The sequence below is a fragment of the Dromaius novaehollandiae genome, chromosome 26 (assembly GCF_036370855.1).
Source record: "Dromaius novaehollandiae isolate bDroNov1 chromosome 26, bDroNov1.hap1, whole genome shotgun sequence".
Taxonomy (NCBI): Eukaryota; Metazoa; Chordata; class Aves; order Casuariiformes; family Dromaiidae; genus Dromaius; species Dromaius novaehollandiae.
The window spans coordinates 8,906,462-8,927,191 of NC_088123.1; the positions used below are offsets into that span (position 1 = coordinate 8,906,462).

The 20,730-nt window shown below is 42.3% G+C and overlaps 1 protein-coding gene across 1 annotated transcript; it reads right to left on the reverse strand.

Moving 5' to 3' along the window:
• Positions 1-373: 373 nt before the first annotated feature.
• PLAT (plasminogen activator, tissue type) lies at positions 374-16,215 on the reverse strand. Its single transcript, XM_026112199.2, has 14 exons — positions 16,083-16,215; positions 9,837-9,937; positions 8,670-8,709; positions 8,108-8,239; positions 7,601-7,714; positions 7,078-7,252; positions 6,417-6,508; positions 5,983-6,157; positions 5,538-5,623; positions 4,953-5,148; positions 4,310-4,446; positions 4,071-4,211; positions 2,500-2,648; positions 374-1,689 (listed from the first exon to the last, which is right to left on the reverse strand). The coding sequence occupies exons 2-14, from the start codon at positions 9,915-9,917 to the stop codon at positions 1,531-1,533; spliced, it is 1,677 nt and encodes a 558-aa protein (XP_025967984.1). The 5' UTR covers positions 9,918-9,937; positions 16,083-16,215; the 3' UTR covers positions 374-1,530.
• Positions 16,216-20,730: the final 4,515 nt, after the last annotated feature.

A 20,730-nucleotide genomic window follows, 5' to 3' on the forward strand; every position in this document is an offset into this window, starting at 1 on the left:
ATCATCTCATGTGATAATACATGGAAATGTAATAGTCAAAACTGTGTTGACTTTTTGCAGGTAGGGCCACTATAATGAGTTTTTCCTATTCCATATTTACTTAATTATTTAGTTTTTGTCGGGAGGAAAAGCAACTAGAAGAATAGAAGATCCTAACGGGCACGCCATCCTGTATTTGCTGAGAGAGCTTAAGCTCCGACTCTGTTAATGAATCAGTTCTAAACCAAAAAAGCAAGTGGTATTTTGATATGGAAATTGGCAGCCCTGGCATACGGCTTTGCTATTCCTATTGGAGTCAAGCTGAAACCACCCTAAATAACCAAAGTAAAGCGGCATAAGAACAAGCTTAATCCAAACTGGAATGTCTTCCAAATTTACAGACAAATAAGAAATAGCACTTTTATTAACAAATCCATTGCTGTATTAAGAAAATTACAGATCTAAAGTTAGTGGGTGAATATAGATTTTGATGTTTTGGTGGACAAGTTTAGACCTGTCAGTTGTTCTTGCAGTGGTAGAAATTTTACTATTATACAAGAAGAAAAACAAAACCCAACAACAAAACAAGCATAGAAAGCTTAAAATAGCTGCATAGTATAAAATCATCTTTCAGAACTGTGTAGATAAATGCATAAAAACTTTTTTCTACAAAAGTGTCCTTGCAGTAGTTTGTGAAATGGACATCAGACAGCTGTGTTCTTTTTGCTCTGTGAGATCCAAATGGAAGCAGCCCAAGCTGGAATGAGCCCAGACAAAGTGAAGGCTCAAATTCAGGACACTTTTGAAGGGTTCTCTTCACTGCGGATAGCTGTGTTTTGGGTAATGGGAAGACATGTCTTCCCATTGCATATTTCTTAATGTGTTCCTGCTGTTGCATATGAGACAGTTTCTAGCCCCTCGTCCAAAGAGAGAGAAAGTTTTCTGTCCCCTGCCTTAAATGCTATTAAAAAAGCCTTTCTCTCCAAGGAGATGGGGTGGGAAAGGGTTTTGTGGGAATGAATTTAAATAATAACCAATTTTCTATGTGAAATATGTCCATTTCTGCCCTGGGGCCATCTTCTGGAGGACCCATGCCTGTGTGCTTCAGAACATACTTCAGTGTTTAAGTTTCCCCTCCTCTGCTCTAGAGACGGAGAAAAAAGTTTCAAGAAATTAAATGTGTCTACTTTGCCTTCAGTTCACTCACTTTCCCAAAACAACATAGCTGCTCATTGGATGCATGGCATTCTCTCTTGGTTTATTCTCTCAGGCCAAAATTTATTTTTAATTGTACCATGTGGTTCAATGACAGGAAAAAGCTTGTGGGGTAGGGGGGATAGGACAGGATGGGAGACTGAGATTCTGCTAACTGGTAATGAGGAAAGGAAAGTAATTTGAGTGTGCACCCTGCACACATGTTGTGGTGTGCCTGCCTTTTTTACTGAAAGTCATAAGCATCTGGACAAACAGGAGGCCCTAGGGGCAACCTTAGAACTCCCTGGAAGAATCTATGAGGGCATGGCCCTGAGACTTTGGAGAGTTTGTTTTTCTTCAGGGTTTCATGTTGTCCTCAATCCAGTCGAGGTAACGATTCACGTTTGTATAAACACCAGGTATGTCTTTGCGGCCGCAGCCTATTCCCCAGCTGATGATCCCGATTAGATACATGCGATCATCCTTCATACAGACCAGAGGCCCTCCAGAGTCACCCTACAGAGAAGCAGCAGGTTAGTAGGAATCTCCGTTTCCTTTTCTCACTGGCTCTAATGGTGCTCTAGATATCATCTGCAGCGTCTAGATAAATACCTTACATGGTATGCTCGTGCATCAAGAGACACCATGTTTCCAGTGTTGTTGATAACAGCATTCCAGACAGAATCTATCAGTGCTCCCATCCAGTATCAGGGGAGAGAACCAAAACAATCAGTTTCTAACTTTGCCTGGTGCTCACATGCGAAATGTAGATGAGGCATTATTGTTAGGAGTAAAAAGAGAAATATTCTCCTTGAAACTCTAAAGGTCCACAATGCTTTATGCTGCTGTGAGTAATAGGAAAGTACGATTATTAAAGAGCTGTTGAAACTGAAAAAGTTTCAATCTTTGTTTTAGGTATTACAATTGAATGTGTGCCCTCGTTTCTCATATCACAGCTTGTTGAGTTCTTTGCTTTTCAATACAGCAGTACCCCCTTCCTCTTACTGAATCTCTTGCTGTATGTTTCATATGCTTGCTAAGAGAAAATATTAGGAAACCCTGATGAGGTGGAGTTTCCTACTCAGTTTTGTGGTATTTCCTATATTTGAGATTTTCAGTTTGTATTGTCCTGGTTTGTTTTGGTTAAGTGTGGCCTGTTTTCCCAGCTATGAGGGGTGGAGAGATGCTGTTCCGTTGAACAAAAGTCTAGTAGAACTTGCATGTAGCCTGATAGTGGACTTCATTAAATTATTTTCTGAGGCTTTTTGCTTGATTAGCTTAGACTGTCGAGGCTAGAATTAGAAAGAGGAGCGGAATTGGGTTTACCTTGCAGGCATCATCAAGGTGTCTTGTGTCTCCTGCGCATAACATATTGTCTGTAACTGTCCGGTTGTCTAGATGCTGCGTTGTACACCGACTGGCTGGAAGCAGTCTGACGTGGCCTTCCTTCAAATGGTCCGAATAAAAGGGAGAAACTGGAAGGGAAATTAATATACACATTTAAAATTTGCAGTTCAGTTTGTTTTCCTGTTGATGGTTTAGGGAAGAGGACACAGAAGTAGCTGGGTGGGGATTGGGGTGGAGCGGGAGAAAAACAACTCATATTTCCTTTCCAAAGAATCTTTTTAATCCGTGAGTGTTCTGCTTTGCTAGTTGAGAACAACTTGAAATCTTGTTGAAAGAGAGCATTGCTGCTTTAAATCGGCTACACTGTCCAAACTGCACAAGCTTAAATGTTTCAGAGGCTTTTGCAGGCTGCGAATTAAAGACTGGTGGGTTTCTCGGATGGAGAATGCTTCTCCGCACAGTTTGAGCAATCTAAATAAAGTCATGGGAAATGCCTCTGAAAATCACAAACTATATGAAAGGGATCCTGGCTTTTAGTATTAGACTTGCTCTAACAAAAACAGATATTCTGTGTATACCAAAGTCTTGTTGTACACAATAATGTGTAACTGGACAGGAATGCAGTCTCGTGCTATGTTGGAATGGTTTTTTGGGGTGGTGGGGGGAGTTTGGCTTTATTTTCCTGCACAGCTGCACAAAGCTGAAAGTTGGCAGGATTGTTGTTTTTGTCTACTTTTGAATTATAATTGCAGCATCCTTCCCCTCTCAAATAGTTTATCATATGTTCACTGTAAGCAATGCTGAGGGCTAGCTACTTTGAACACTTTAAAAACAAGTTATGCTACACTTAACGTTAAATCTTCAAGTCTGTTCCAAAAGCCTGAAAGGTGTTCAAATCGTGATTAGGTCTGCGTTTTACGATGGATGCTTCACAATCAAAGTCCTTGCCCCAAAGAGTTTACAATTTAAAGAGAAGAAAAAGAAATGAGTAGAACGTGACAGTGCTTTCTTCTTTATATAGGTCAGCCTGTGTGTACTTTCAAACAGGTTTTGTTCCTATTTGTTGCTTGGCTTTTTTTTAATCAGCTCATTTAAAAAAAGTTAGCTGGCCACTTCATATATAGCTGGGATTGTTACTTCTTTAGCTTTTCTTTGCCAATTACTGCACAGCTTATGTATCTTTTAGAATAATGCAACAATCTGCAATTGTATAGTGTAGTAAATCTTGACAGAAATGGATTTCCATAAGAATGACAAAACCTAAACACAGTATAGCAAAAATGTGCCTCTTCCTCATCCATTATGCCATCTGCAATCTTTCCACTATTGCAGAGTGTCAAGGAAGACTCTGCTAGCCCATGCAGCTGACAGAACTCAGATGGGTGAAATAACTTAAAGCAAAAATTGCTTGTGTGTTCCACTTGCACATACCTTTTGCAGTGCTGATTAAGGCCCATACAATAGTTAAAGGGTCACATGTTCAGCAATGCTAGAGGCAAGAATTCTTGTGGGGGGGGGGTAACTATGGACATAGTGTATCTTCTACTTACATTCTTCATCTCTGCCATAACCAGAGATCTCGCATTCAGCCCAGTCAGGCAGCTGCAGTTCTGGTGTCGGGAGGCAGGCAGCACGGACAGCGTTTGTTTCAACAGCACATTCTTCTAAGTCAGACTTCAACTGCAGCAGAGCTGAAGAGGAGAAAAAAAGCCACATGTTAAATCATGATTTAACAACAAGCTTGAGCCAACCATAAACTTTCTAGTCATGAGGTCAGAAAAGTTCTTACCGATATCATTGTCATAGTTTTCTGAGTCAAATTTTGGATGCACAGTGTAGTTCTTCACTTGAAACTTCTGTTCATTCTCCTCAGGAGTTGCTCGGGAAGTCCTGCCCAGCACAATCTTCAGTTGACTTGTACTAAAGCTGAAGAAAAAGAGTTTTACTTTCTTCCAGCATTGAATGGAGTGGATCCTTCCCTTGAAGGTGTGCTGTTGGAACTTCCCCTCCTCGTATTTTAGCACTCTTACTACTTCATTACCCAGGCAGTTTCACCTTAGATGTCTTATTTGCCTTATTCTGGGGACTAATTGCTTACAGCAGTCGTAACAGAGCTCCTCTATCAGACCCTTCCTGCTCTCAAGTTTCAGACAGCTCTGCATTCTGTATTGACAGACTTGTGCTTTGTGTAGTTTGATATTCTGCTGAGACATCTTTAATGCCATACAGCTAGTTTGCCCAATAAATGCCTATCTGTAACATTCATCACATTTAACTTGATTATCTTTTTACTGTAGGATGACTTACTAAGCTTAATAGATTTTCCAAGCCTCATCCTTCCAATAAGGCTGCACTGGATGCTTCCATTCTCCAGATTTTTCTCATGATTTTCCTGTATCTCTTCAGTAGGCAGTACTGAATTTTCAACTCACCCTTCTTCAAAACAGTGAGCAGCTGACAAAACCCAGCAGGAGCTGATCAGAATTCCTCCACAGAGGAAGTGCTCTCCAGGAGCTCGACGATACCTCACAAAGATGGCAGCTTGCCATGGGTGAGCCGCAATGTCTGCATAGGAGCCACCTTTAATCCGGTATTGTTGTATTCTGCGCTGCCTTAAGCCACAGGTGGCTGTGGATGACAAACCCAGAAATAGGTTTTGTGCTCAGCCCCTCTTGCACTGCCTTTGGGTGAAGAGCCTGTCAATTGTCAGTGCATGCTGAGGAAACCTGGCATGAGCTGTTTAGGATCTGACTCATTCCTATTTCCTAGGAGACTTGTGTTATGTTCAGAAAACCACAGTAAAGAAGCCCTGCCTTTTCTCTGCATTCCCAATTCTGCAATCATCTTTGCTGGCTGAGGAAAAGGCACTTCTGCAAGAGCCAAACCGCAGAATCCCTTTCTAACCCTGAGAAGCTTATTTCCAGCTCTTATTTTGCTGTGAGAGGCTTGAGTTTAACACATGTGACATGCAGAGCAGTAATGCATCAAAGAAAGAGGAGGAGTGCTGGGTTACTTACAGCAAGTAGGCACATTGCAGTACTCCCATGTGAGCTGGTTTCCTTTCAGTACATGGCACCAAGGCTTGCTGTCATTGTCAGGATTCCTGCAGCACAGGAAAGAGAAAAGCTATTTGTATTATCAGGTCTGCGGGGAGTTTGGGGAGAAGGAGATATCTGAGTAGAGCACAGACTGAGACTGACTGTACTATTTTTCATCTTCCTGGAGATACAAAGGGCACTAGCAGCAAGTGGAATTTGCGTCTATGGAGTCTGATACTAGAGAGAGATAGAGGAACATAGATGTCCATCTTCATTCTACTTGCCCTATTGGCAGTGAGCTTCATTCCCAGCAGTACTGCATTTCCTGTGCTTTAATAATTCATATAAAAGATCGGAGCCCTGCCTCAAGAATAGCTCAATGAAAGATATATATTTTTAATTCATACTATAACTGCCTACGTACCGGCAGAAATTGTGACTACCAAGGCCCAGCTGGTAAGCATCTCTTCTCCAAGCAGTATATAACTTGTTGGCAAGGATTCGAGAATTCCACCTCAAACAGGTAGCTCCAGAACTGGTAACACTGTGGCTGCCTCTGTAATCTGTGCCTCTTCCAGATTTGCAGTCGATGTTCCCAACTTCAATAAGAAAGTTGCACGTTAACTGATAAACATGACTGTCAGGTGTTCCTATTGTGATTTTTGTCAAGGCATCTATAGATCAGCTATCTTTATCTCAGCTTCTCTGTGTTGTAAACGTTAAAAGCTTAAGCACTGTTTGACGTGAACAGTTGTTTACCGTTTTCAGTTGACAGAAATAGAACAAGTCCATAGAGAATCCTTAAATATGCAGTGAATCATGGACACTCAAGTCCTTTCCCTGTCCCCCTGCAAGTACCTTTTGAACAGGAAGGCACACTGCAGTGTTCCCAGGTGTACTTTCCCCCTTTGTAGATGTAGCACCAAGGTTTGGAGTCCTCATCTGGGTTTCTGAAAGAGTTATGACAGTATGCATTGTTATAAAGCTATTGTTATTAGTCCCATGTGTGCCATCTCATTCAATAACTTGATCTTGCTCTGCAGTGGGAAGGTGGACTGAATCATCAGAAATAATTTTCGTTCCTATTTTAAGTGTGGAGTACATGGAGATGAAGATGAGACAGCCAGTAGCAGGAGTGGAGAGCTTGTTTGTGCAGTTTAGTTCATGTGCAGGAAGCGGTATATTTTAGAGTGTTTTGAGGAGCATCTCAAGAAGCAGGCATAGTTGGGAGGAAACTGGCTTTCAAAGGGATTTTTGGGCACAGAGAAGGTGTGAGAAGGGTGTGAATGGAGACTGGGGGAAGACTGGGGGGTGAGAGGTGCCCACATTTTGCAGTCTGTGAAACACCCAGTCAGTAGTTCAGATATGTCTACAGAAGTTGCAATTGCTGATATTTGCACCTGTGCACAGTGTTCTCTGCTTGGTATTAGCGTGCATTGCAAAGAGCCTTTCCTTTGCCCTGTGCTCTCAGAATGGGCTGCTTCCTGCAGACCTAACTGGTGTGCCATCAGTCCCTCACCTGCAGTAGTTGTGATTGCCCAATCCCAGCTCAGCAGCGTCCTGTCTTCGGCCACTGTACTTCCAATCCATCACTCCATTCATATTCCAGTTTAAGCATTCAGCCCCGCTCTTTGTCATGCTCCATGTACCCCTGTATGTTACTCCAGCATCTTGGTAGCACTTAACTTCAGTATCTGAACCAAAGGGAACAAAATGTCACTATAAGGCCAGCATCCCAAGCTCTGTTTCCCCCTCTCTGTTCTGTTTAAAATTAGCTCCTAGATGTCTTGTCCAGTTGGTGAAAAGCCTTGTCAGACAGATTGTAAATATACGCAAAAGTCTTCGACTCCAAAATTTAAAGTTTTAGCAAGAGATGCTGAGACCACTTTTAACGCATTCTTTGTAGAATTAGCCTCAGAATAAAAAGAGGCAGCTTAACAGAGAGCCCAGTATGCAGCAGCAGTTTCTGAGGATCTCTTCCTTCTACACTGTATAGCCAAACCCAGCAGCATTGTCCACGGTAATTGACCTCATATAGTCACCTGTTTCACACTGCTTCCCAGAGAAGCCTTGGTGGCACCGGCAAATGAAGAGCTGTGGGGAGTAATATGCCTGTGAACATTGTCCTCCGTTGTAGCATTTATTTATAGTGCAGCCTGTGGGATAAACAGAAGCCAGGAAACATTGTTAGATTTCACAGTAGCAAGCAGCTGGCAGCATACATCTATCTCTTCTGACAGCTCTTTTCTGTTTTGCCCTGGCTACCTGTTACTATCCTGTGTTTGCAGGTTTTTCTTTTTTTAATGTAGTGCTTACATTCCTCCTTTGCTCTAATCTCTCTGTAAACAGTATTTTGAGCCTCCCTCAGCCCCTTGCCCATTCCCACTTAGTCCTGCCTGAGTCAGTATATACTGGTCCTTCCATTTAAAGCCCAAATTTTCCTGTGTAATAACTCCTTCCCTCACAGTGAAATTCTTCTTTAGAATGATTAGATGGACAGTCAGTCATTTCCCCCATTTCCTTTCTATTTTTCCTCTCTTCATACTCACCTCTGACAGGCACGGTGTGGCAGCGACTCCGACCACTGTCACACCTACAGTATTCTATTCTGCTCCCTGAGAGTCTCAGCCAGGTCCCCCTGTGCTGGTAAATCTCTCCAGATGAGTGGTCTGTGCAAATGGCTGTAATTGGAGACAGGAAACCCTCTTTTAGAGATTCCAGGAACAGAAATGCCTGAGCAAAGGAAGTCATCTCTCTTTCCAGGAGAGAAGTATCTGTGATAGGGGAGCATCTGTCTAAGGAGCCACCTTTTTTCCTTCCCAGACCAGAGCTGTCCTATCTGTCGCACTGCTATGCTGCTGGATGTACAGTTCTGTTATTCACCAGCCTCTTTGGTCTTTGAATAAGAGTAGAGGGAGAGGAAAACTTCATTCTGTGAATTGTTGAAGGTATTAATATTCTGGTATTTTGTCTCCTGTGTTTGGCATGCTCGGACTTCCCTACATAACCACAGCAAGCAGCTTTCAAGCTTTATTCCCTCAGCATCATCTGCTTTCCCCCTCCTGTGTTCATAAAGCTCCAGGCAGAATGATTGTAATTTGCCTAGCTTACCTCTAGATCTGGCTCCCCGTTTGAAACGCATGCGGAAGCCCTGCAAGTAAAGAAGGTACATTCTCTGAGTAACTGCTCCCTTAAGAAAACTGAGAGAACAAGTGCTTCCAAAAAGCCAGTCGTTTTCTTGAGGTCCTGCAAATCAGGGGACATCTGAGCAACCATCTGCCCTCACTATCAGCCAGTACAGTGAAAAGTGCCTTTAGTGCTTCAGCATAGGTACAAAGAATTGTAAACCATTGGATTACCACAAATTACTTGGTTACTACTTGTCAGCTGAGTGACATGAGCTTGGCAATGTATGTACACATGTAATGCCTGAAGTGATTATGTGCTCCGGGCCATTGCAACTGCCAACTAAAGCTTGTCAGCTTTCCATTATTTACAGGAGGTTTAAGCCAACAGGTTTAATTTCCCACTTACAAGGAGGTAGGAGTGAGCAAGCAGTTACCTTTGCTCAGCTGACAAGCAGCACCCCATGAGTCTTTGTACCTTGATTACTTTTGATTTTTCTGAGCAAGTCTTAATAGTGAGTGATAGCAGAAGCTGAGCATGGACTGAATCATCTGTATGCAATGATATGTGACTCTTCCTTTTATGCAAAAGATAGATAAAATTTAGATAAAATTTTAAGAAACCCAGTTATGAAGAAAACTTATTTGATCAGGCCACAAGAGAAAGAACAGCATGAAAAGACAGAGGAAGGCTGGAGTAGCAAGTTTTTGAGAAAAAGACTAAACATTTTAAAATTGTGCATGGTGTACTGAGGCTGTGCAATATGAGGCTTACAGTGAGGGGGAAATGGGAACCGTAAAGGAACAGTTGTAAGTGAGAATTAATCATTGAGGATGATGACAGTAGAAAATTGCAAGGGAATTCTTTCTAACAGTGAGCAGTGTCTGGCTCAACAGATGCACCCAGAAAACTTGGGGAAGACTTGTTGCATAGTGAAATGAAAACCAGATAGGATAATATATTACTAGAAATAATCCCAAAGGAGACACAGACTGCCTTGTATGGCTTTTCTTCCTCTGATTTCTAGCAATATAACCAGATCCTCCTTCCATCTGATACAAGCAGCTAGAGTCACTGGTAAGAGAGTGCTGCTAAAATCTAGGTTGAGTACTTAAGGGTGGCAAGAATAGCATTGCTACATCGGCCTGTTACCTGGCATTGAACAGTGGTGAATGCGCCCAGCAGTAGGAGGAGGCATGGGAGTTTGCCTTCCATTCTGTGTGTTTTCCACATCACCTCCAGATCTCAAGTATCTGTAGAGACAAAAGTAAAAAGGTGATGTTGAACAAAGAAGGTGTTTTACAGTGTGAGTGGAATTCCAGGTTGTAAGCTTAAATAAAGGTTTTGAAAGGTGAAGCTATTCTTTTTACAAGAGTTGGTTAAATCCACTTTGCATTCTGCAGTTCTTAGTCGTTGCATTTAGCAGTCCTGGTGTCCCTGAGTAGGGGGGAAACTGCCAGGTTGGACCCGTACATGGCTCTACCTGATATATGTAGAAACCCTACAACCTAAAGCATGCTCTTCTGGGTCTAGGGTCTAGCCACTCATACAGTGTTTCCAGGGGAACAGCACTGGCAGAAGGCAATTCCAAATCCATTTTTCCAAGGTTGCTGGAAGTCAACAATATTGTGGCTAATATTAGAGAACTGGACTTGTCTAATGAAGGAGTGTAATGCTGATTGGAATGTGTAAATTGAGATTCAGCTCACTGAGGCTTACGCAGAGATCTTTTCTAGGGCAAAAATCTGCTAAGGGTCAGTCTGTGATCACAATGGTTTGAAAGGATTTGCATTTTATGCACAGATACCTTCTTTGGGTAGGAGTGAGAGCTTGCCTCTCCTGTAGAGGGTCTCACTGCCTCTTGATAGATGAGACAAGAAGGAGACTACGATGGGGACTATGCAGGGACAGCACTGCTATGTACTTGTTTTTCAATATTTCTTTATCTTCTCCCTGTTTGCCCTGGCTGAGCTTTTAATTTCTGCTGTCATATGCTTTTGCTGAGAACCGGGAGTGTGATAGTTGGCTGGAAAGCTAGCTTTTGGTCTGGCACTCTCATTTATTCGTTACAGCACTTCTTTCCTTGTGTCACTTCTCTGCAGTCACAACTACCTCTTATTCTTTTTAATCCTTTCAGCAGCTTTACACTTCAGACAAAGCCCTCTTCCATCCCGTGTAAAGATTTTTTTTTTTCCTCCAGACTCATTTACATATTCTTTCCCACAGTAGTAGTCTCGGGAGAGAGCCCACAATGATCTCTGCTGTGGGAGATCACCATCTGCTGTGAAGTGGCTGGTGTTAAGGATGAATCTGGGTCTCTGCTTCCATTCATCTCATATGCTTTGAAAATCTGCTTCTCTCTTTCCTCATCAGACCTTGATTTCCTATCTGGTGAAGTTCCTGCTCTGACCTGGCTTGCCACAAATAGCTATAGAAAGGGCACTTAGGTACTGTGTTCAGTCTGTATTTCTTCTTTCTGTAGCAAAATATCTTTCTAGCTGGCTTTGAGTGGGCAATTTCTTGGCAGAAGCATGAGTTTAGATTTCTGTAGCCACTGACTGCAGGGAGACATGTACCATCTTGAACTCCAGTTCCCCTTCCCCCAGTTTGTCTCCTGACAAAGGAGACAAACAAGTGGTTTCTTTCATGGGAGCAGAGAAGCTTTGTAAAAGTGCGTACTGGTTTAGGGCAGTTGCTAGGTAGAGAAAAATTCTGAGCACGGGGTGGGGGGGCGATTTCATAACACAGCTTCAGTCCTGTGCAGATGATAAAGTTTATGGCTGAAATTAAGCAACACATTTTTTTCCTCTAGTTGGACCAAAACGCATTTCTCTTCCTAATACCTGAAAAATGCATGAATATAAGAGATGAAGGCCATGAAGTGCTCTCTGAGGTGGTCTGTTGCCTATAAGGGCAGTGCCCTTTGTTATGGGCTTTTGGATCCTCTGTTAATCCCTGTAGGAAAATTCCCTGAAAAAAATCTCTTTCGTCCTTTCTTTTATCTTGATGACCTTATAGTAACTGTAAAAGACCAGAAAAATGGATGTATGTAAGAGAACTCCAGTAAAGCCTGACCTTAATAGTGAGTTCAGCAGCTAGAGAAGTTCTAGTTTCTATTTAGAAATACTGCTGAATTTGAGAATTTAAAATAAGGATTTATTGGGACATTAATGGGACTCTGTTAGTGTGTGGGGGGGAATGTTATTTGTGGCAAATATAAATTGGTCAGATGGATGCAAATTATTGTACAGTACCAATAGAAACTTAGAGCCTTAGGAACTTTATAGAAACATGGTGTTAAATAGCAAGGACCAGAGAATCTGTGAAAATCTGGGAAGGTATTTTCAGTTTTCACATCTGAGTAGATTTTAAGGACAAGAGTTATCTTTATTATCTAATCTGAATTCTTATAGTAAGATAAAGAACTGTATCAGGGGGTTCTGATATAGGCCCATAATTTCTCTCCTAAGGGTGTTAGTTACTCCTGCATGCAGTAACAGTAGCTGTTTTTACAGTTGAACAAGACAATTAGGGAAGTGAACAGATTATTAGCTTGATACTCTGTAGCAGCCAGGACTCCTGTTGCAGTCAGTCTAGATGGCTGAGAGGATGAATAAATAGTGTGATGTAGATGGGAATGTGGCTGTTTTCACCAAGTCCAGCACCAGAAGGTGCATCTTCTCTCTTCCTTTAAAGATATTATGGCTCCTATACGCAGCAGGAGCTGGGGATGAGGCAAAGTAGCAGGCAAGAAGGTCTCATTTCTGTTTCAATTTTCAGTCCCTAGGATTGCTCTGCAGTTCCAAATCTTTGACATAATATTCATGTGCTCTCTCCCACACTCTTGTCTTTTTACCATCTACGTGATACGGTCCTTGAGCAAGCAGAAAGCTAACCCAAACCGTTATTTGAGAGCTACTGCTTTCAGAAACAAGGACCTCAGGTCTATTTACATGAAGGTAGAGAAGGCAGCTGGATAGTAGCTTGGTAAATTGGAATGCAACAGATGAATTAGTCGTAAGCTGGGATCCAAGGCTAAAAAAGGGAGAAAGAATTAAGTTGTCTTTTTTTTTTTTTTTTTTTTAATGGGTTTGCTCAAAGAAAAGCAAAAGATACCAATATTCCAGTCTCTGAGGCAGAAGTGAGAGTAGACCAGGATAGTTTAGGCTGCCATTTCTCATATTTAGCTCACACAAAGGCGAGGCTAAATTGCAAGTCAGACTGAAAAGATTCACAGAAACAACTTGTGAGATGCTTAGTTAGTCCAAGTCTTATCTTTGCACCACATCTTGATAGTGAAATCTGTATAATTCAGAGCATCTCTGAGGGGTGTGTTTAAGTATGCAGATTTAGTATTAATCCCCATATATTTTCAAATCCCTTCTCACCTCTTAGGAATCATTTTGCATTGTATAGCAAGCCCCTTTTAAATGGTATAAGGATAGTGTTTTTCAAGTAGGCATTGACTTCACAGAACTATGCTAGCTGAATCTGAACTAAATCAGTGAAGTTCCTGAAGATACAGTGCAGGATCTGAACTGTTACTCAGAAGTCGCTTGGTTGCTCCTGAAATCCCATGTTATATTATACTTAATTCCTGCAGCCGTCAGCGTTACCAGAGCTATGCAAGGATGTGTTCTGAATCCCACAGCTGCAAGGTTTTCAGTTTCTATTCGTTAATACCACTGATCATTTTTGTTGCCATCTGTGAAGAAGGCTGGGATTTCTCACTGGCAGCTTTAAGAAATGAGATTCTGCTAGCTAAGACCTCATTAAGGAAAGGTTCTTTAAATGAAACTACTTATTTGAGAGGAACTGCTTTGTTAGAATTTCTCTCTGGGAAGCACCATAAAGAACTCTTGAGACCTCGTTTCTGAGGTACACGTTAAGATACCCTGGAAATGAAATAGGTCAACATTGGTGAAATCTAAATTTATTTATTTTTGTAGGATAGAGTGGCAAATCCAGCCTAACTGATATCTTGGAGGAAGTCCAAGATGACTGAAATCAGCAGGAAACTCTAGATAGTTTTAACAAGGGAGGGGGAAAAATACCCTGCTTTCACAAAAAATATATTTGGATCTTAAAGACTGATGTGAAAGAAATCCCTATTTGAAGAGCACCTGAATGACTTGGAATAAGAACTTAATGTTATAATCAAGTTTATCCCATACAGTCTGCTGCACAAGTGCATTCTAATCTTATGCTGCATGTGCTTATACCACAGAATGCTACAGCTTGTATCTCTGCAGTTACCATGCATCAAATATTGCATCCTTTCCTCCACTTATTTTTGCTGCCCCAGTTCAGGCTACCTGGTATTACAATGCCACAGCCCTTCCACCCACCTTCCTCCTCCCATGCCTGTCCATCCATTTGTGGCTGGTATCCCACTACGCATGGAAAGTTGGTAACATGTTGACAGCTGTATCTTTTTAGTCTCATTTTTGGGAAAGGTAGAACCTATGCCAGTCAACTGGAATGTTATGAATGATAAGCCCTATCAAACTTAAACCATATGGCTGTTTGAAAAATACTGTGTTTACAAGACTGCAAGCAGAAACCTGCTTGCAATACTCTTTCTTGCAGAGCTCTGCTAAAGAGTGTGCCTGCTGCTCTGACCCTTTGCTTCTTCTCTGATGGAGAAGTAATCCAGCAAAAAGTCAGAGGCCTAGATGTCTGATGGAGAAATAATCCAGCAAAAAGTCAGAGACCTAGATGTGTTATTTTGACACTTTGATTCTACACTTTCATATACTAGGACATAAAGGCATATGATACTCTGAATGTGTAGTGGCTGTTAGGCTTAATTCTTTTGGAATTCAGAATGAATTAGAAGCTGCTTGTTTTGTTAATAATTAGACTTTGAGCGAGCATGTGGGTAATAAGGAAATACTTTCCTTAAAAAGAGAAAAAGACAGAAGAGGGAAATGGAGCTGAGGAGGATGAATTTGGAGGTTTGGCTGAAATACAGAGTTTTAAAGATGGATCAAGGTTTTAAAGGATGGACTGAATTGCTACAATGGATGCCTAGGTTTGTAGCGAGGGCTTTCTACTCTTAGAAGAGCCAGCAGTATACTAATCTTTTTCCTATTGACCTTTATGCTAGCCAGCATGCAGTGGAGTAAGCGGAATAAACATGCTGCAACCAACATGCTATAGCATTTTGCTGGAGATTGTTTATTACATGGTAATCAAGCAGACCAGCAGCTCATGAGATGCCACACATGGTACAAGTATTGAGTTAGCAGCTTATAACTCAGTACAGACATGGAATCAACCTGATAAGGAATGCTGTGGATGCATTACCTCTGCTGAAGCATCATCAGCAGGGATACTTTTAAATCTGACATTTTAACTATTAATGATTTTATTTTTCGTAACAGCCTTTCTCAGCAGCAAGGGTATGAGTGTTATCTTACAAATGTAGAAAAAGAACTATTTAAAAAAAAAAAAAAAAAAAGCATTTTACCAAGGTCACAAAAAGGTCATTGGGAGAACAGAGATTAAAAACGACTCCCCCCTAAATCCCTCCCCTACAGCGTCCCAGATCTGTCCATTAGCGAATACTGCTTTGCTTCTGAATCTACAGTACTAATGGTTTTCTTCCTGGTAAACCACTATCTTGAATTAGCTCAAAGAAAAGGATTGCAGATCATTTCTGTCTTTTCCTGCGTTCTGGAGAAAGTGTTGCTGTATCTCTTTTCTAAATGGAGCACGTGAGTATTCAGACTTGTTACTGTTTCCCTTTAAAGTATGACCGTGGACAAATCTCTTCTTTTGGAGAGAAGAAATAAAAGGAACAGTAAGAATCTGAAGTCTTTGAAGGCATTGGAGGAAATGACAATATCAAAGTCCGGCTTCCTTTTGGGAATCACTCTCAATATTTCCTGTGATTTTGGCTGTATTTGAAGGGAGAGTGTTCAGGGAGAACTGAAGAAGACCCGCCCTCCTCCTCTCTGTCCCTCCATTATCCTGGTTGGGAGCCTAGGGAGAAATGCAGTCTGATCTCCTGCCAGGAAGACGATAAATAATCCTTTCACAGCTGCCTCTCTGGGTCTCTCCTTGCCATCAGGACATTCGTTTATAACTCTTCTTTGATTTGAAGTTCTTTTGCCAGGTTTTCTCTGTGTAGGAGACTCCTCCCTGCTGACTGGTCAGAGCCTGAGGCTGTCAGCCCTTTCCCTGGAATGGCTTGCTGAGGCTTTCCTGAAACAGCTAAAAGCTAGCAACTTTAAATCTCCTCAAACGCTGAAAGGCAGTAGCTCAGATAAATGCCACTAAAGCACCATGGTGATTAATTATTAAATAATAATGTTTAGTAGTATTTAACAATAACACCATTGATGTTTAAAATGGGAAATACATGTTTTGAAACAGGTGCAGAGTAGCACCTACCTTTTGGCTTTTCCTCTTCTGTATTCTGCTGATGATTTCCTTTACAGACTGGTCTGGTTATGTTTTCTGCGTCTCAGCTCTGATCTCTCTGAACAGCTCCTGTCCTACTTAAAACTCTACTCAAGGGGGTGGAGACTAAAGAGGGCGGTAGGGCAGAACTATTTTTTTTTTTTTCCTTTCAGAGGAAAGATAGCGGGCAGGCTGTGGGGATGATCTAGGACAGGGTGGCTTGCGTCCATGGTATTGGGGAGTGTGTGTGTGCAGGGTAGGAAGAAAGGTTGCTTGCTAAAGTAGTGGGGCATACTGGATTTTACAGTCGACTGCTTTTGTTCATTCTCCATTCCAGTCAGAGCTCAGATTCAGTCCTTAGAACAATTTTCCCACCTGTTTAACATCTTAAGGCTCAGGAAGAGAGAGAGAGAGTAGTATGTATCCCTCATGAAGAGCTGTTTCTTCATGCTTGTAGGAACGTGAGAGAACTGCCCGAGCAGTGCCCCAGTGAATGTATGAATATATTATTTCTAACATGAGTAGAGGCCTGCAACTTGTAGGAGCTCCCATTGCAAGCAGGAGCATGATGTGCAGTGTCCAAACGATATCTATTGAGAATTTTTGGCCTGATCTGTCAGTGAAGCAGAGCATGCCATGAACAGCACTACTTGGAGGTGAAACTGTCAGTGGAGCTCTCAAGTTACATGCAGTGAGCAGAACCTAAGGACCCTTAGCTGGAAGTGAGGAGTAGCTGGTAAGGACCAAAGGGTTAAATGTTCAGTCATACTGACCATCCTAGAAAATGGTGGTCTACTTACCAGCATACAGTACACAATATCAAGGTGTGGAGGACAAATCCAAATGATCAGTTTTAGATCTGAACCTAGCGCTAGGATATGACACGTATCAGTGATGTAATGGTTATAGTAACAGATGTGTGCTAACTTTTAGGAACTGATTCACTAGCAATGAGGTTCCTGATACAATTTAGTGTAAGCACTGACATAAGAAATAGCACGTGAGGGACTTTCATTTTCAGGAAATAGCTGCATGAGAGTTCTCTGTTGGGAAACTTGACAGGGGTTATTTAGCACGTTGGCAAAGAGGAAACACTGGTGACTGAATAATGATAATCTCTTCTCTGTGTGGAAATCTATGTCAGGATTTATAAGATGTGTTTCTCTGAGCATTACAACGGAAGCGGTAACATAACTGCCATGAAACTGATTTAGGGACAGTTGGTATTGACTGTTACCACAGGGACAACAAGAACAACTTCTCACAATTGTTGAGAAAAAGATGATTGGACACTGCAGAGAACAGATGTTAATTTTTATTATTTGTAAAGATTCCAGTTATTTGCTACTGGACTTCTAGATTAAAGATGCTAACAAAGTGGTGGTTGGGGGCGGGATTTAAAAACTTATTTTATTTCCTGGCTTTTCACAGCTTGTGTTTAAGGGCACTTCCTGTGGAAAAAAGATTTTTCTGTGGCTCACTAGAGAGTGTGGTATAGGTGTCATTTGTAGTGCTTTTTTTTTTTTGGTATGCAGAATTTGACAGTAAAGAGAGCAGTGCTCCAGGCAGCTCAAGTCCAAGAGCCCCCTCTGTTGCATATTTGCGTGAACCTCTCTATTAATTTAAATAGAAAATGAAGTCATATTCTGGTTTCATGGGGGAAGAGTTCACTGTCTGCTAAGGTGAAAGAGGTATGTTGTGGTATGAATAAAGTATTTGCACAGATCTGTTTTATCATCACTCTACCTCTTCCTCATACAAAATCCTGTTTGGGATTATTCTCAGAGTTACTTGAAGTACGTGCAGAAAGCTACTCAGATTCGACCGCTATTCTGCTTGTGACTGGGTTTGAATGTTCTGATGCACAGAAATATTTGATGAAGTGTTCTAGCAGAAAGGAGGATAGACTTTTTTGAAAATGAATGCTAGCAGCAGGGCCACAAGTTGCCAGCATTCTCTAGAGGTGGATTTTTGCTAATAAAGCCTCAATAACCATGTCAAAAGTCTGTGCATCCTCCTCCTGGCAATCCTTTGCTGCCATAGGTGCGGAGGATTTCTGGCCCTCTCTTTGGGCAGCAGCCTTCCTGAGCAATCAGGATACACAATGTGCTTTTGTCCTGGAAGGTATGTGTTGAGCAGCTGATCTTGACTGTCTTCTTTCAAGGCAGTGACTGCCCAACCTCCTTTTCCTCTCGTAGGATGTATTGATGCATTTCTGGTCCTGATAACTAAGTTCAGTCCAATGCCAGCAGCCAGGTTTATTGCAGTCACCTCACTCTGCACCTTCCCTGAGCTCTGTTATTTGAATAAATTCCTAGGATTCCTAGTACTGTTTCACCCTGTGCTGTCTTCACCTAGGCTGGCCTCACTCTGATTAGTTACCAACAGTCTTGGCTTTGTAAATAAGACAAGGAAGCCAGCTCTCTTGAAAATGATTATCAGCAGCAGCTCCTTATTCTTACATAGGTACTGGGTACTAGGTGAAGAGGCTGTGGTTATCCAAGGACTTCCTGTCAGGCAACTAACTAACACAGGAAGAGCATTGGCTCTTTTTCCTGAAGAGACAATAGTTGAGGCAGTTATGATTTAACATGCTTTCTCTATGCCTTTCCTGAGTGACAATCATCTAGTTTAAAGGGGAATTAGATGGGCAACTGGGAGCCTGGTCACAGCTGTTCTGTAAAGACTCAGTAGTCCAGGCACCAGTGTCCTGATCTGACAGCTCTGCTTCTGAATGTGTGAGCAAAATTCTTCTCTAGAAGCCTGGGTTAAGAGGAGGTTTTAACCTGCTCTAACTGTTAGGGACACAGTGTGTCGTTGTCTTCCCATCCCATGTACACCGTGCTCTGATTCAGATCCACCTGTTTATCAGCAATTGGTAGCTTTTGTACCCAAGAAGAGCCGTAAAAGTTGTTCAGGAAATAGGCTGCAGGCTATGTGCACATTGTAGGTGAGATTTTTTGGAATCCTTAATACAAAATGACCAAGCCTAAAAGAACAGTTGAAAAATTTGCCAAGTTCATGCCATTTAGTGTAACAGCAAAGACTAGGGATTTGCTTGCATTGCAGTCTAAAAGTGGTATTGCAGCTCTTCATAAAACTAGTTTATAAGCATAAATAGTTTACTGATAGTAAACTTTTACATAAAATTAAAATATGTAAAATTTACATAAATAGGTACTGATAGTGCCTCATGAAGTGTTGGCTTGTGAACCCCATCTAGATCCTTAGCTAAGTATTCTGGCAGCCTAGCAGGACTCTGAATATTCTTTACTTTCATCCAGTCTGCCTGAATACTCATAGCTCAGACCTGTCATCTTCAGCTGGCTTCACACCTTCAAAATGCAATCCAGAGATGGTTGATCAAACAGTTTGTATTTTTCAGAATGCCTAAGCTCATCTAAACATTTATAGTGAAGAAAGTTCTTTGTGTAACTGAGAAACAATGAATTGTTAATCCTTTCTCAAAAGAACAGCAATACAGGAGAGGCAGGCATTGGCTGCTTCCCTACTGTTCGTCTTTGGTCTGCCTTCACTTTTACTTGCCCCCCCTCCCTCTCAAAGAGTCTTCGAGCACAGGAGCAGTTGCATTCCTTTCCCATCAGACTGGCAGTTTCTTCCCCAACAGGCTCTTTCTTCTTACTGTCCTCAGAACTCACAATAATTAGCTCAAGGTAAGCACAGATCACTTAATCTTTTCTGGCTACAGGACAGTGATGTAATAAACAATTTCTTTCTAAAGACAGACTTTTTCTGACTTAACAAATTTCAGAGATGAGAGGAAAGATGAATGTACAACAGTTAATGTCAAGACATACAGAAGCAGCATATACATGTCTGGAGTCATCTAGGCTCTGTGCAGAAGTTAGCATAGCACTGTTTCTGTGTGTGCCCCAAGCCTAGCAATTATGCTCCCCAAGAATAAAGCCGTCCACTTTCTGTACTCCTCAAGTATCGTGTTTAAGTGGCCACTGACACCTTCTCTGCCCTGTGCAGTACCAGTTTTGTCCTGGAATCCTCACCTCACCAGCTGCAGGCATCTCTTCAGAACTGCAGTTAGGTAAGAGATGTTTCCAAGACTGGAAGCAATGGAGGAAGGGGGGTGTGTCTGTGTGTGTGTCCATCTGTCCGTCCGTCTAGCTGTGCCATGCTTGTGGCCTGCTGCCCACCCCCAGCTGGTGCCGCATTGCTTGGTGGGCCTGGCAGCCCGCAGCGAAGGCAACCGCCTGTGCTGCAGGCCGAGCTGCATGCCTCCCCCGTGCCGCTGTGCACGAGTTTGCAGCGGCTTTAGAGCACTGCAGTTAAGCCAACTCATAGCAAGTGATCAGGAGAAAACAATACCTAAAAACAGTGTAACGCACGGAATGCTACTTTAGTTTGGGGTAGTGGGGGCTGAGATAAAAAGTACATTTTAGTACATTTAGCAGATTTTAATGAAGCTGTGGGAAGGAGACAGCTGTTCTGCCACTGTTAGGTAACTGAACAGCCCGTGACTCTGCCCCCGTTTTACCCGGAGGCCCCGACTGCGGATAGATGGCGGCTGGGACGAGGCGGCGCCGCCGCCAGCCGAGGTGCCCGGCGCAGCTGCAGCGCCCCCCGGCGGGCGCCCCGCGCAGCTGCAGCCGCGCGGCCCGCGGCC